The 13,047-nt window shown below is 38.2% G+C and overlaps 1 protein-coding gene across 1 annotated transcript in view; it reads left to right on the top strand.

The window, feature by feature from the left end:
• Fbxl5 (F-box and leucine rich repeat protein 5) overlaps positions 1-13,047 on the top strand; it is a 39,513-nt gene that overhangs the window by 20,794 nt on the left and 5,672 nt on the right. The window contains exons 7-10 of the mRNA XM_052734852.1: positions 914-1,062; positions 1,971-2,053; positions 2,914-3,636; positions 12,089-12,237. Coding sequence (XP_052590812.1) covers positions 914-1,062; positions 1,971-2,053; positions 2,914-3,636; positions 12,089-12,237 — 1,104 coding nt within the window. The remainder of the gene's footprint in view (positions 1-913; positions 1,063-1,970; positions 2,054-2,913; positions 3,637-12,088; positions 12,238-13,047) is intronic.

Genomic DNA, 13,047 nt, shown 5'->3' with positions numbered 1-13,047 from the left:
CAAAGCACACCTAGGTAGGGAGGGCCATGGGGGAAAAGAATGAATTAGGAATAAAAGTGTGGTAGAATAAACAAGGTTTGCTGAAGTGATTTTTTTAGTGATAGTGTCCAAGTAAAGGACATTTAATACCAAGTTAAGGTATTTATAAAATACTTGAAAAAATATTTAGTTGTTACTCTTTTCACATAGATTCCTTTTAGCTACTATATTCTATTTTATTTTAAATAAATCTTTAATATATTAAGGTGCTTTGTGCTTAGATAATTCAGGTTAGGAGTTTACGTAAGTAACTAAAGATAGGATCCTGAAAGGTGATAGAGATTTTAGGTCCATTTATAGTTTGCTTTTCTTTTTATAAAATTGGAGTTGTAGAAATTTTTGTTTTCCTTAATATTGGGGCTTAAACTCAGGCCTTCACCCATCCTGTGAAAACATTGTTAAACTAAAGCTGTAGTTTGCTTGTTTGTTGTTAGAGAGGTATAACTTGTTATAAACATTCAAGCTCTATAGGAATTGCTAAATCAAGTGCAAAAGGCCATGCTCATGTTTAACTTCTTATGAGTGAAAGTGTCTTCTTTTGCTTGAAGATTCATGATGATAAGGTTAATGGAGTTGTTTCACATCTCTTCTAGCTCTGTATCCTTTTAATTAGGTAGAATAACTGATGCTACCTTTAAGAATCTATAGATCATTTATTACTTTGTAACAAATGGTAGTCTCTTGAAGAATTTTTACAGTTCTTTGACTATTCAGAATTCTCTTCAGAACTTTTTCTTGTCTGAAAGTGAAATTGCTTGTAAAAGGGAGTTTGAAGGCAGCATAGAGTATTTCCTATCTAGTATTTGATGCATCCTTTGGGTGGCCTACTTACAATGGTGTATCTAGTTCTTAGATGTTTGAATTCATTTTACAGAAGAGTCTGCAGAGGAATCGATTGCTATCAGCATTGCACAAATGGAAAAACGTTTACTCCATGGCTTAATTCATAATGTTCTGCCATATGTTGGTACCTCTGTAAAAACTTTAGTGTTAGCATACAGCTCTGCAGTCTCCAGCAAAATGGTATGTACAAATGAATACTAGCTTGAGTATTAAGAAAAATAGCAGTGAGACAACTTTGGTTTGCTTATTGATGTTTATTTAAGAGGGAAAGAACAGAGTGTCTTCCCATGGGTAGGTGTACACTGCTTGCTTTCATATAATTTCATTTCTTAGAGTATTCTTTGTAGCTTAGGAATCATAGCCTGTGCTATAGATGATGGAACTGAAATTAGGCAGGTAATCATTTATTTGGATTTATAGATGTAAAATGGTGAGTCTTAGTTCTATATAGTTTATTATAACATGTAAGGCATGGCAAGATGGACAAGTGAGATGAAACCAGTTTTATAAAAGTTAAAGACTTCATACATAAAATCCTTGGGTAGTCCTTAAAAATGCAGACTTTTCTGGGTCTAATTTCTAAGACTCTTTAAGAAGATTACTAGAAATTTGAGCTCAGGGACTAGAAATTTGAGCTCAGGGACTGGAGAGGTAAATGTCTTGTTTAGTAAAGTGCCTTTTGTGCAAGCACAAGGACCTGAGTCTAGATCCCCAGCATGTACAGATATGTGTATAATGGCATGTGTCTGTAACCACAGTGCTGGGGGGCCAGGGGAAATGGTGCAGAGACAGCAGATTCCTGGTGCTCATTGGCAGCTGCACTAGCAGAACCTGTGGCCTTAGAGTTCAGGGAGAGATGATGGAGGAAGACACTGGGGATTAACTTCTGGCCTCCACGTACACCACACAAACCAAAAAGGAATTTGAGCATAGAGTATGTCTATTTTAATGTGTTCTTTGAGGGAAGTTTTTTTTCTTCAGTATGCATATAGACTTAGGAAAAACCATGGGTTATATTTAGTATTGTCTGTTGCTTATCTAACTAAAGCTCTATATGTCCTCATGGTGACTTTTCTTTTCTTTCTTAGGTTAGGCAGATTTTAGAGCTTTGTCCTAACCTGGAACATCTGGATCTTACCCAGACTGATATTTCTGATTCTGCATTTGACAGGTTATTTATTTTTAAATATCTAAATATAATAAATTTTGACTATGAAATCAGTAAAAATATTCCCTATTTTCTTGTTTGTATAATCACTGTTTACTCATACTATTTTATATTCCTACTAAATTCCTGCCATGTATAGCTGTAACTTGATAGGACACTCACAAGTTTTTGCCTCTTGTTCACATATGGCAGCTGATCCAGAACATTGGTACTGCCATCTGTATGTCATGCCTAAGCTTATGAACCTTGCTTTGTAACTGTCTAGATAAATATTACCCGTTTTCAAGGTTTTATTTCAGTTTTTGAGTACCTTTTGTCAAAGCTCCCTTTTAATTAATGGTTTTTCTAGTTTAGTACCAGTTTGTTCAAGCCATATTCTTTGCAAATGATTCTTTCTTGGAGACTACTAGTTTTCTTTTTGCTTTAGCTTCCTGTTTCTTCCAATTCTGAAATATCTTATTTCAGAGGAAGAGAGAGATTGATTCTTCTACCCATTTCTACAGTTTGTTTCTTCTATGTCTTCATTATGCAGTAGTTACTTTTTTTTCAAGTGTATGCTGCCTTTCCTCTACTGCTTGCTTTTAGAACAGGAAACTTAAGTCTCTTCCATTCATGTCTTTCTCTCATCCTATCCTCTACTCGGTTAGCAATGATACTTGTTTTTTAATTACTTGCCTTAGTATCTTTTTTGTATTCCTAGCACTAAAAATATTCCCTGATGATAGAAATTCCAGAAATGTTTAAGTGATGATTTTGTATTTAAAATAATTCTAAGGCTTCTGTGTGTGTGTGTGTGTGTGTGTGTGTGTGTGTGTGTAGTTTAATGCTTTTGAGGAATTTAACAGTCTTGCTCCCTCTTGTAGTTGGTCTTGGCTTGGTTGCTGCCAGAATCTTCGGCATCTTGATCTGTCTGGATGTGAAAAAATCACAGATATGGCTCTAGAGAAGATTTCTAGAGCTCTTGGAGTTCTGACATCTCATCACAGTGGCTTTTTGAAAAGTGCAGGCAAGGCTACTTCAACTCCATGGACAAATAAAGACATTACCATGCAATCCCCCAAGCAATATGCCTGTTTGCACAATTTAACTGACAAAGGAGTTGGTGAAGAAATAGACAATGAGCACACTTGGACTAAACCTGTGTCTTCTGAAAGTTTCACTTCTCCTTACGTGTGGATGCTAGATGCTGAAGATTTGGCTGATATTGAAGATGCTGTAGAATGGAGGCACAGAAATGTTGAAAGTCTCTGTGTAATGGAAACAGCCTCCAACTTCGGTTGTTCCTCATCTGGTTGTTACAGTAAGGACTTTGTGGGATTAAGGACTAGTGTCTGTTGGCAGCAGCATTGTGCTTCTCCAGCCTTTGCATATTGTGGCCATTCATTCTGTTGCACAGGGACAGCTCTAAGGACTATGTCTACACTCCCAGCGACTTCTGCAATGTGTAGAAAAGCATTAAGGACTACATTGCCCAGGGGAAAAGACTTAATTTATTTTGGGAGTGAAAAGTCTGACCAAGAGACTGGACGAGTACTTTTGTTTCTCAGTCTATCTGGATGTTATCAGATCACAGACCATGGTCTCAGGTGAGTGATCAGTTCCAGTTGTTAAGAAATGGGCATATTCTTATTCTCAGATGGAATATTATATTTTAATCTCAGTTTTTTACTTGATTTATTTAAGCAAGTGACTTATTTGTTAAAAGTGTGGGAGCAATAGTGTTTCTGATCCAACATGAAGTTTCATTTTAGTTCAAATACATTGTGAAATATAGAAGAATATACATTTAGAAGTTTAATTGCTTAGTAATTGACCATATTACATTTTTGTAATACATTTTGGTGGGTAGATGTATAAGTTATCGTTTCAAGGACATTACAGAAGTAAATTTTATATTGAGGACTTTGGAAAGTATGTCTGTTAGAGTTTGGTGTGATTTTTATAGCTGTGAAGTGCCAGTGACCCAAATTGCTGTTGATCTGTATCCGCTTGTTGCTGTTGTTGAGACAATCTCGGTAAGTAGCCTTGACTGGTCTGCTGCTTGCCTTGTGGACCAGTCTGGCTTTGAACTCACAGAGATCCACCCAGCTCTGCCTCCTAGGTGCTGAGATTAAAGACAGCACTTGCTGCTATTTTGAGCTAAGGTCTCACTCTCTCCCAGGCTGCCCTCATACTTGCTGCAATCCTATTCCCAGCACCTACATGGGAGTTTATGAGAGTTTGAAACCCTCTCTACCTCTAGTTTTAGGTGACCTAGTACAGTGCTCTCTTTTGTCCTCTGCAGGTACCAGGTATCGACTTGGTGCAGACATACATGCAGGCACACCACATCCAATTTTGGCACTGCTGGAGATCAAACCTAGAGCTTTGTGTATGCTAGGCAAGAACATTAGCAGCTTAGTAACATCCCTGCCCTATAAGTACAATCTTTAGCATAGTATACTAATTGCCTCTATCTTCTTCCCCCACTTTTTTCAGTGGAGAGAAAAGAGGGGGTAAAGTGTTCAGTATCTCTGAGTGACTGAGCGGCAGATCTCCTCAGCAGCCAGGTCTTCCATATGCTGTGGGACCCACTTAGAGCTGTTAGGTTATGAATATTCTTTTTCTTTTTGGGTTAATTTTTAATTATGTGTATATATATACATGTTTCTGCATTTGCACGTATGTGGAGGTGTCTGCTGAGGTCTGAGGCAGTGGATCCTCTGAACCTAGAGTTATGGTTGGTTATGCACTGGCTGATATGGGTGCTGGGAACAGAACTTGGGGCCACTGGAAGGACAGTAAGTCAGTCCTCTTAATCTCTGAGTCATCTCTCCAGCCACAGTTTTATAATGTTAGAGGCAGTAAATACAGAAACATACACCTACATACATAATTCAAAATAAGCTGAAATAGAGCCAAATACGTTAGTATTTCATGTATTTTTGATGCTACTGTAAATGGAATTGCTTTCTTAATTTCCTTTTTAGATTGTTCATTGCTAGTATATAGAAAATAATTTGGTTTTGAGATGAGTTTCCCTTAAAACTCTCTTCCAGCTTCCCAACTTCTGGGATAGGTATATGCCCCCATAATGGGCAAATGTTTAAAACTGGAATTGATTTTTGTGTGTTGTTTTGTTTACTCCTCTATTTTGTTGAACTTGTTATTGTTAACTGTGTTTTGTATGTGATTTTTTTTTCCTTTTCCCTATATTAATGAGATAACCCAGGACTATGCACATGTCAGACAAGCGCTCTTCAGTTGCGCTATACTCCTAAGTTAGTGTGTGGATTCTTTAAGGCTTTCTACATAAATGTCATTTATAAACAGATCATTTTGATTATAACTTTCCTGTTTGGATGCCTTTGCTTCATTTTGTTTACCCAGTTGATCTGACTAAATTTACAGTGTTAACATAAGTAGAAATGACAGTACTATTTCAGTGATTGTAGCTGTGTAGTAAGTTTAGAAATAGAGATTTGTCTTACAACTTGTGTTATTTAAAATTGTTTGGCTCTCTGAAATCTCCTGATAACAAATATGAATATTAAAGGTAGCTGCATCCCTGAAAAGCCCACCCACCATGAGTCACAAAAGCTGCACCTAGAGCTCCCTGTCAGGCACCTCTACAGAAGAATTTTCTCATCCTCCACAATTAGTTCCTGCTTGTGTGATGTGAGGAAAGGGCCTTGTGAATCATGAACTGAATCTTTAAGTGTGGTGAACTTCCTGAGCCAGTAAGTTTTGTGAGTTGACTGAGTCTTCTGAGCTTCTGGCTCTAAGAGAGGCTATTTCCATTTAGGAAAAATAGTATACAACACCCCTTCCTAGAACTCTCTGATTCCGCCTATACCCACACCCTTGATGCTCTCTGAGTTTTGGAGGGGCTGATGAAGAAATCTGATTATTTTCCTCCATTTATGGCTGAGTGTTCATTATACCACCTGCTACAGCAGCAGCTATCACTTAATCTCAGCAGCTTGACAAATTCTGAGTCTCTGAAAACTGATTAAAAAAGTTGTCCTCCATGACTGAGTTTGACAGCCACAGTAATCTGTGGGCACAAATGCAAATGTTTAATAGAATGTAGTTTGTAGGCACATGACATTTATTTAAACAAAACTGTAGTAGTGGCATCCCTGGCTGACAAAGTATAGAGAGGTAGCTCATTTTAGGTACTGTGACTTTTAAGAGTGTCTTTCTCTCTATGTGTAAGGTGCCTTTCTTCAAACTGTTTTGTCTTTTTTTTTTTTTTCTTTTTTTTGTGGAGGCATGTAGGTGGGAGAATGTCTTACTTAGGGTTTTATTGCTGTGAAGAGACACTATGACCACAGCAACTCTTATAAAGGAAAACATTTAATTGGGGCTGGCTTACAGTTGAGAGGTTTAGTCTATTATCATGGCAGGACATGGTGACATGCAGGTCGACGTGGTGGAGAAGGAACTGAGAGTTCTGCATCTTGATCTGCAGTCAACAGGAGACTGTGTGCCACAGGTCAAGCTACATTGGGTGTTAGCTTGAGTATATGAGACATCAAAGCCCATCCCCACAGTGACACACTTCCTCCAACAAGGCCATACCTCCTAGTAGTGACACTCCCTGTGGGCCAAGCATTCAAACACATGACTCCATGGGGGCCACTCCTAATTCAAACTACAACAGGGAGTAAGGGATTGATTTCTACCCAGAATCCCAGGTAGTCCAGGCTGACTTCAGATTTACTATGTATCCAGATTTACTATGTATCCCAAACTGGCTTTGAATTCCCAGTGATCCCGACTTTTCTCTCTCAAGTGCTTGGATTATAGACCTATGCCACCATTCCCATCTCATTCAAACTCTATTGTTTTACACTATTCTTCCAGATGCTTTTTAAAATCTGTTAAGACACTCAGTGTAGCACCACATAGTGAAATTCTTTCACAGAGGCTGTTAGCATCTCTGATGGCCCACTGCCATTCATTCTAAGTAAGTGCCATTTGGTCATAGAATGCAGCAGCTAAAAGTAAGTTCACATATAGCGAGAAAATATTCCATTGTGTGTGAGTTGTTTAATCAGAAATAAAATACTGAGTACTAGAGCATGGATATATGAGGTATTACTTTATTTAAGCTGTGGGGTATCTACATTCTTCATGAGTCACCCTGCTTCCTCCTGGAGTGCTGCTGTAGGGATGCTGGGTATCTTGCCACCTCCCGTGGGGTTGGCAGGGCAAGCTTATGTTGCTTGCTGTGGCTCAGGATAGGATAAGGGGGAGCAGAGTTGTGCACTTGCATCCCAGGCTTGCCACTCGAGCCTGATTTGGGCTAATACAGGCCCCAGGAGAGTAACATACCCATTGCCTCTCAATGGGCCATACTTGGCTGCTCAAAGGCCCTGAGTTGAGTGAATAATCTTGACCTTCAGTATACTTCATGTAGGGGAGAAATTACAAAGCTTACTATAGGGAGGATAACTGTCCCTAAAACAGCATAATCTTCATTCATACCACTTTGTCATTTATTCCTTCTTTCACCCCTTTGATGAGCCACTATTCACGCACCAAAACCTTCCAGAGACCTGCTGCATAGCATTTGACTTTGACATGTCAGACTAGAAAGAGATGCCATATTCAGAGTGTAGGTTCTGAGAGCAGCTATTCTGAGCTAGGATTGCAGAAACCTGTGTGATGCTTCAGTCTTGGAAGGGGGTCAATCTCTGAGGCAGACTTGGCCAAAAAACTGGTGTCTAGGGCTGGAGAGATGGCTCAGTGATTAAGAGCACTTGCTGCTTTTGTGTTCAATGTCCAAACCTACTCACGTGCCTCTGTAACTTCAGTTCCAGAGGATGTGATGCCCTCTTCTGGCCTCCAAAGGCAAACCACCCATACATATAAAATAAAATTAAACAATAAAACCAAAACTAATGTCAGTGACTCCGAGGCACCTGTCAGCACCGTAGGCCCAGGGACCTAGGTTCTAGTTTCCACAGGAGACAGTGTGCCATCTCAATCTGGGAATAGTAATATGAATGCTTAACATGACCAAGGCACCATTTTCTCTGGAGACAGGGTACTACTTTGCCCAAGGTATAGGGCATAATCATGGTGACAAGGGCATCCTTCAGAATTCAGAATCATGGGCCACCAGCCGGGGTGACTCTAATCACAAAGCCTTAGGGATAGAAGGATGCCATCAATACTTCCCTCTGGAGCAGGGCATGTTCCAGCAGTTGTTTTTGGTTCCAAAACGATATAATGTAGTTGCTGCTTGAATAGGAGATGGGACACAGTATTGGCTCTCTCTGTGGCATATCATAGCTGTGTGGTCCCTAGTTAGCTCTGTCAGCTCTGTTTAATACTTATTAGAACTTTAAGTGTTCTGGGTGGCGATGAAGTTGCTGGAGGTCCTTACTTTCCCTTTACCTACAATAAGAAATTCATCCTGGTTGCTGGTTGTGGATTTGGCTGTGGAGATGAGATATTCTCTTTCATTCTGTATGAAGCTGCTCTGAGCTCTGAAGTGTGCAGAGTTTCTGGCATACTGGTCCTTTTCTTTGTGTTGGTTTCATCCAAGTGTAGTTTTTATTGGTTTTCTTGCTGTCTTTTGGGGAGGGACTAATGGTTATGGGGCATTTAGTTGGCTATCTTGCTGATATCTCAAAACTCTTAAAGTTGCTGTTTACTAGTTCTACCATCTCAATCATTTATTGCTGTGTTTCTACTGACATGCATTTCTTCCTCCCAGATTGTTTTAATATTTAACAGGTTTTTGTTGGGTACTAAATAATTTGAATTATATATTGTTGAATTTGGGACTTTGTTTTATTCTTCAGTAATTATTCCCTTTTAATCACTATTGTTTGTATCAGTTCTATAACTTGCACATTTTTCTGTGGCTTTTTCTTCTCTTTGTGTGCTTTATTAATTGTTTAAGTGCACCTTTCCCTGGTTGAAGGCAGAATTTGTTTATTATTTGTCTTTTTTGTTATTTCAGCTTGCTTCTGGTGTACTTAGGTATTTGTGACAAGACAAAGATAAGGGAGATCTTTCTAGAATACGTTTTCTTGTTGTTTGTTACTATACCTCTTAGTCTTTCATTGATTTATACTACCTTTGGTTAAAGCCAGTTTTATAGCCTTTGCTTTTAACCTTTGTAATTTTGATATCTCTAATTTTTACTACTCTCATTCTTTCCCCTAAAGATACACACACACACACACACACACACACACACACACACACACACACACACACAGAGCCATTCATGTATATACACACTCCACTTTACCCCTAAATAGCTGTTTTCTCATTTTTTTTTTTTATGGTACTGTCTTCTTTTGTCTTTATTAATCGAATTTTCTCTTTGTAACATAGACTACAGTCTAAATTCTGCTTATTATTTCTCTAATAGCATATGCCATTATGCCATTATGTGAAACCTTTTTTGACCTCTCAAAACCTTTCTGTGTTTTTCCAGAAGAGTATTCTTCATGTGGTATTATAATTGCTTGTTTGTATTCATAGTTGTTTTCCCACTAAGGGCCAGTAAAGCCAGTGACTATACAGATTGTTGATTTAGGCATACTTTTAATAGAAACATTTTACATTTCATTCCGTTTGTTTTGCATTCAGACACCATTTGAGCTCTTTTAGACTACTCTTTGAAAGGTACATTTTTTTTTATTGTGAATTGCTAAAGTTCCTAGACTTTATGAATTAGTGAATTTTAAGTATTTTCTTCCTTTAAAGACCTTTCTTGGACCAGTTAATCCCAGCACTTAGGAGGCTTGGGCAAAAGAATTTTGAATTCCAGACCATCCTTGGCTCTGTGAGTTCAAGGTCAGCTTAGACTATATAGTGAGACCCTGTCTAAAAAAAATTCCCTCATTCCTGTCAAACCACATAGATTCTGAGCTACTACCATTGTTAACCTGATGTCTATAGAGATGGCAAAACGGTGGGAAAAATTCTTTAAAATTAGAATGTAAGATAAAATAGATTTAAAACATGCCCTTTCCAATCCTTACCATTCAGTGTCCTCCCTGAGTATCAATATTCCCATAGTCCTGGCTAGATGTGGTGGCATATGCCTGCAATCCCAGCTCTTAGGAAGTAGTAGATGGAGAACTGCTGTTCATTGACAGTCTGTTTTGCATAGTGACTTCTAGGCTAATCAGTACTTTCTGGAAAGAATGTCTCAGAAAACAACAAAAATTTATAGTTCTTTCTCATTTCCATAATAGTGTACTTACTTCTGACATTGGTTCCTAATTTATTAAGCTGCATTAATTTTAAAAGTAAATTTGGTATATTAGTTTCTTAATTTATCTCTTCTGTTTCCAGTTATCCCATTTTTTCATGTTTTAATTATTTAATTATTGCATAGAAATTTGACATTCTCAATTTTATTCTTGATATATTTTAATCCCTGTTGTGGTTTTATATTTGAATGTGATGTTAGGTTTTCTTTTTTTTTTTTTTTTTTTTTGGTTTTTCAAGACAGGGTTTCTCTGTGTAGCCTTGCGCCTTTCCTGGAACTCACTTGGTAGTCCAGGCTGGCCTCGAACTCACAGAGATCCACCTGCCTCTGCCTCCCGAGTGCTGGGATTAAAGGTGTGCGCCACCACCGCCCGGCAGGTTTTCTTTTTAAACACTGAAGTGAATTTACATACTATTAAATTTACCATCACTAACCCCCTTTTAATATATCTCCATCATCCCCCAAATAAAAGCCCATACTTACTACTAGTTACTCCAGTTCTTCCTTGTCCTCAGTTTGCTGGCAGCCAGTTCATCTACCAAGCATCTCTGTGGGTTTACCTATTGTTAAATGGCAGTATTTAATGTTTGCTTTTTTCTACATATTGTAATATGTTTAAAGGTCATGCAGATCATAACATGTCTATACTTCATAGCTGTATAACATTTAATTATATGGATATACCGAATTTTGTTTATCCATTCATCAGAAAGCATTTGGGGTGTTTTTGCTATTTCTCTGATGTGACTAATGCCACTGTGGACATTTATATGCTAGTTTTGGTGTAAACATGTTTTCAGTTCTCTTGTATGTGTAGGAATTATTAGGTTGTTGGGGGCACAGAGGTCCTCGTACTCACAGAGAAGCACTAAGAGAACCAGGAATGTTAATCATACAGGGGTGTCTCCTCAATGGAGGGATAAAAATCAAATACCTGCATTCCATCCAAAAAACTCAGAGTGGATTTTGTTAATGACCTGGTGACCTTTCTGCTATCTGTGGAGGCAGACCTCATCCAAATTGCCCAGAATGATTATCTGAGACTCTCCTGTCCCTAGACCATTACCCATCCTTAGGGGAGATGTCATAGGTACTTTATGGCCTGCTGTTCTCTATGCTATCAATCAGAGACCACACTAGATTCTAGGTCTTTTAGCTTCAGACACCACCCTCATGGTCACATGTACTTTGTAAAAGAGTTTCTATGTAGTCACACTTTAAGCTTTATTGTGCACCTGAAATTGGACTGATAGTTGCCTGGAAACCTTTTCCCAAATTATACTGTGTTTTAAATATGCTGACAATGAACTAACTCCCTGGCTTTAGACTCCTTGAAGCGATGGACAATGTCAATCTGCACTGGATTTTCATTATTAGCTCTTCAGTGGTTTGGTCCACTTCCCTGTCTGACACCTGCAGGAAGGACCCCCCTCACTAGGTTATGTGAGGAACTCCAGAACTAGCAATTAGGTTTTAGACTTCAGGAATTTTCTTGATAATTTTTACTCTCTTAGACAGTGTGGTGGGAGAATGAACAGTACATCTCTAGGTCTCAGTGTTTCTTCATGTGAGAATTGAGTTACTATAATGTTCTTATAAAGAAAGATGTGTATGCTTATTTACTGGAGTTTTTAGGAAAAATTTAGAAGAGTTTTTTGAGTCAGATATATTTCTGCCTAAGGGTGGGTCAGTTATCGGTGTTTTATAAAAATTTTTAATTGAGAGATCTGTAAAATGTTGATCTAGTAGGCCATTGCAATATTAAAATTTTCAAAGGTTAGTATTTCCTGACTGTCACATTATTTCTCTTGCAGGGTTTTGACTCTGGGAGGAGGGCTGCCTTACTTGGAGCACCTTAATCTCTCTGGCTGTCTTACTGTAACTGGTGCGGGGCTGCAGGATTTGGTCTCAGCATGTCCTTCCCTAAATGATGAATACTTTTACTACTGTGACAACATTAACGGTAATGCCTTTTAACAGAGAGATACTTTGAAGAATGCATTTACAATTTTTTTTGGCAGTTCTAATAATTTTTATGGTTTTTATTTGCTTTCTAGATTCCCAGTTGCACAAATTGTTTTGCTTTCAGGTTTACTCCTTTAAATTTAATAAAATGATTTGGTTCTCTAAGGTTATAAAATCAAAATACTACACATTTTTACTTATTTCTTTCTTATCCATTCTAACAGACTTTTTGGCATGTAAGAGTTTAAATCATTTTAAAATGACAAGTTGTTATAGAAATACTAAGATTATTTTAAGATTTTGGGACTTCTGCTGTAGTATTCTAGCACTCACCATTAACAATTTAAGAGTGTTGATTTTCTAGACACACTGATTTCTTAGGAATGACAGGCTCATTTTTCTCACAGCACTGCTTTATCCAGTGTGGTAGATAGACAAAGGAAGACTTTGGTAATAGGAACAAGCCCTGTGTCTTGTTTCATATTAATCTCCCTCAAGACTGAGGAGAGTAGATTATGCAGTATTGAGAAAAGACTGAGATGCCTTAGGCATGACCAAAATTCCTATACTCTTTTAGAAGTTGATTCCTGATCTCTGAACCAATTTGAAAATCATGAAGAAGGAGTTGGGGATGTAGCTGTTTGAAAGAGTGCATGCTTAGCATGCATGAAACTCTGGGTTTGAGCCTCAGCACCACATAAAACCAAGAGTGGTGGCTTGTGCTTGTAATTAATGCCAGCACTCAGGAGGTAGTGTCAGGAATTCGAGGACATCCCTGCTTCAAGTCCAGCTTGGGTTATGTGAGACC

This window comes from Peromyscus californicus, unplaced genomic scaffold (genome assembly GCF_007827085.1).
Source record: "Peromyscus californicus insignis strain IS unplaced genomic scaffold, ASM782708v3 Scaffold_13__1_contigs__length_99412109, whole genome shotgun sequence".
NCBI classification, from domain to species: domain Eukaryota; kingdom Metazoa; phylum Chordata; class Mammalia; order Rodentia; family Cricetidae; genus Peromyscus; species Peromyscus californicus.
This window is presented reverse-complemented; position numbering and strand designations above follow the sequence as displayed.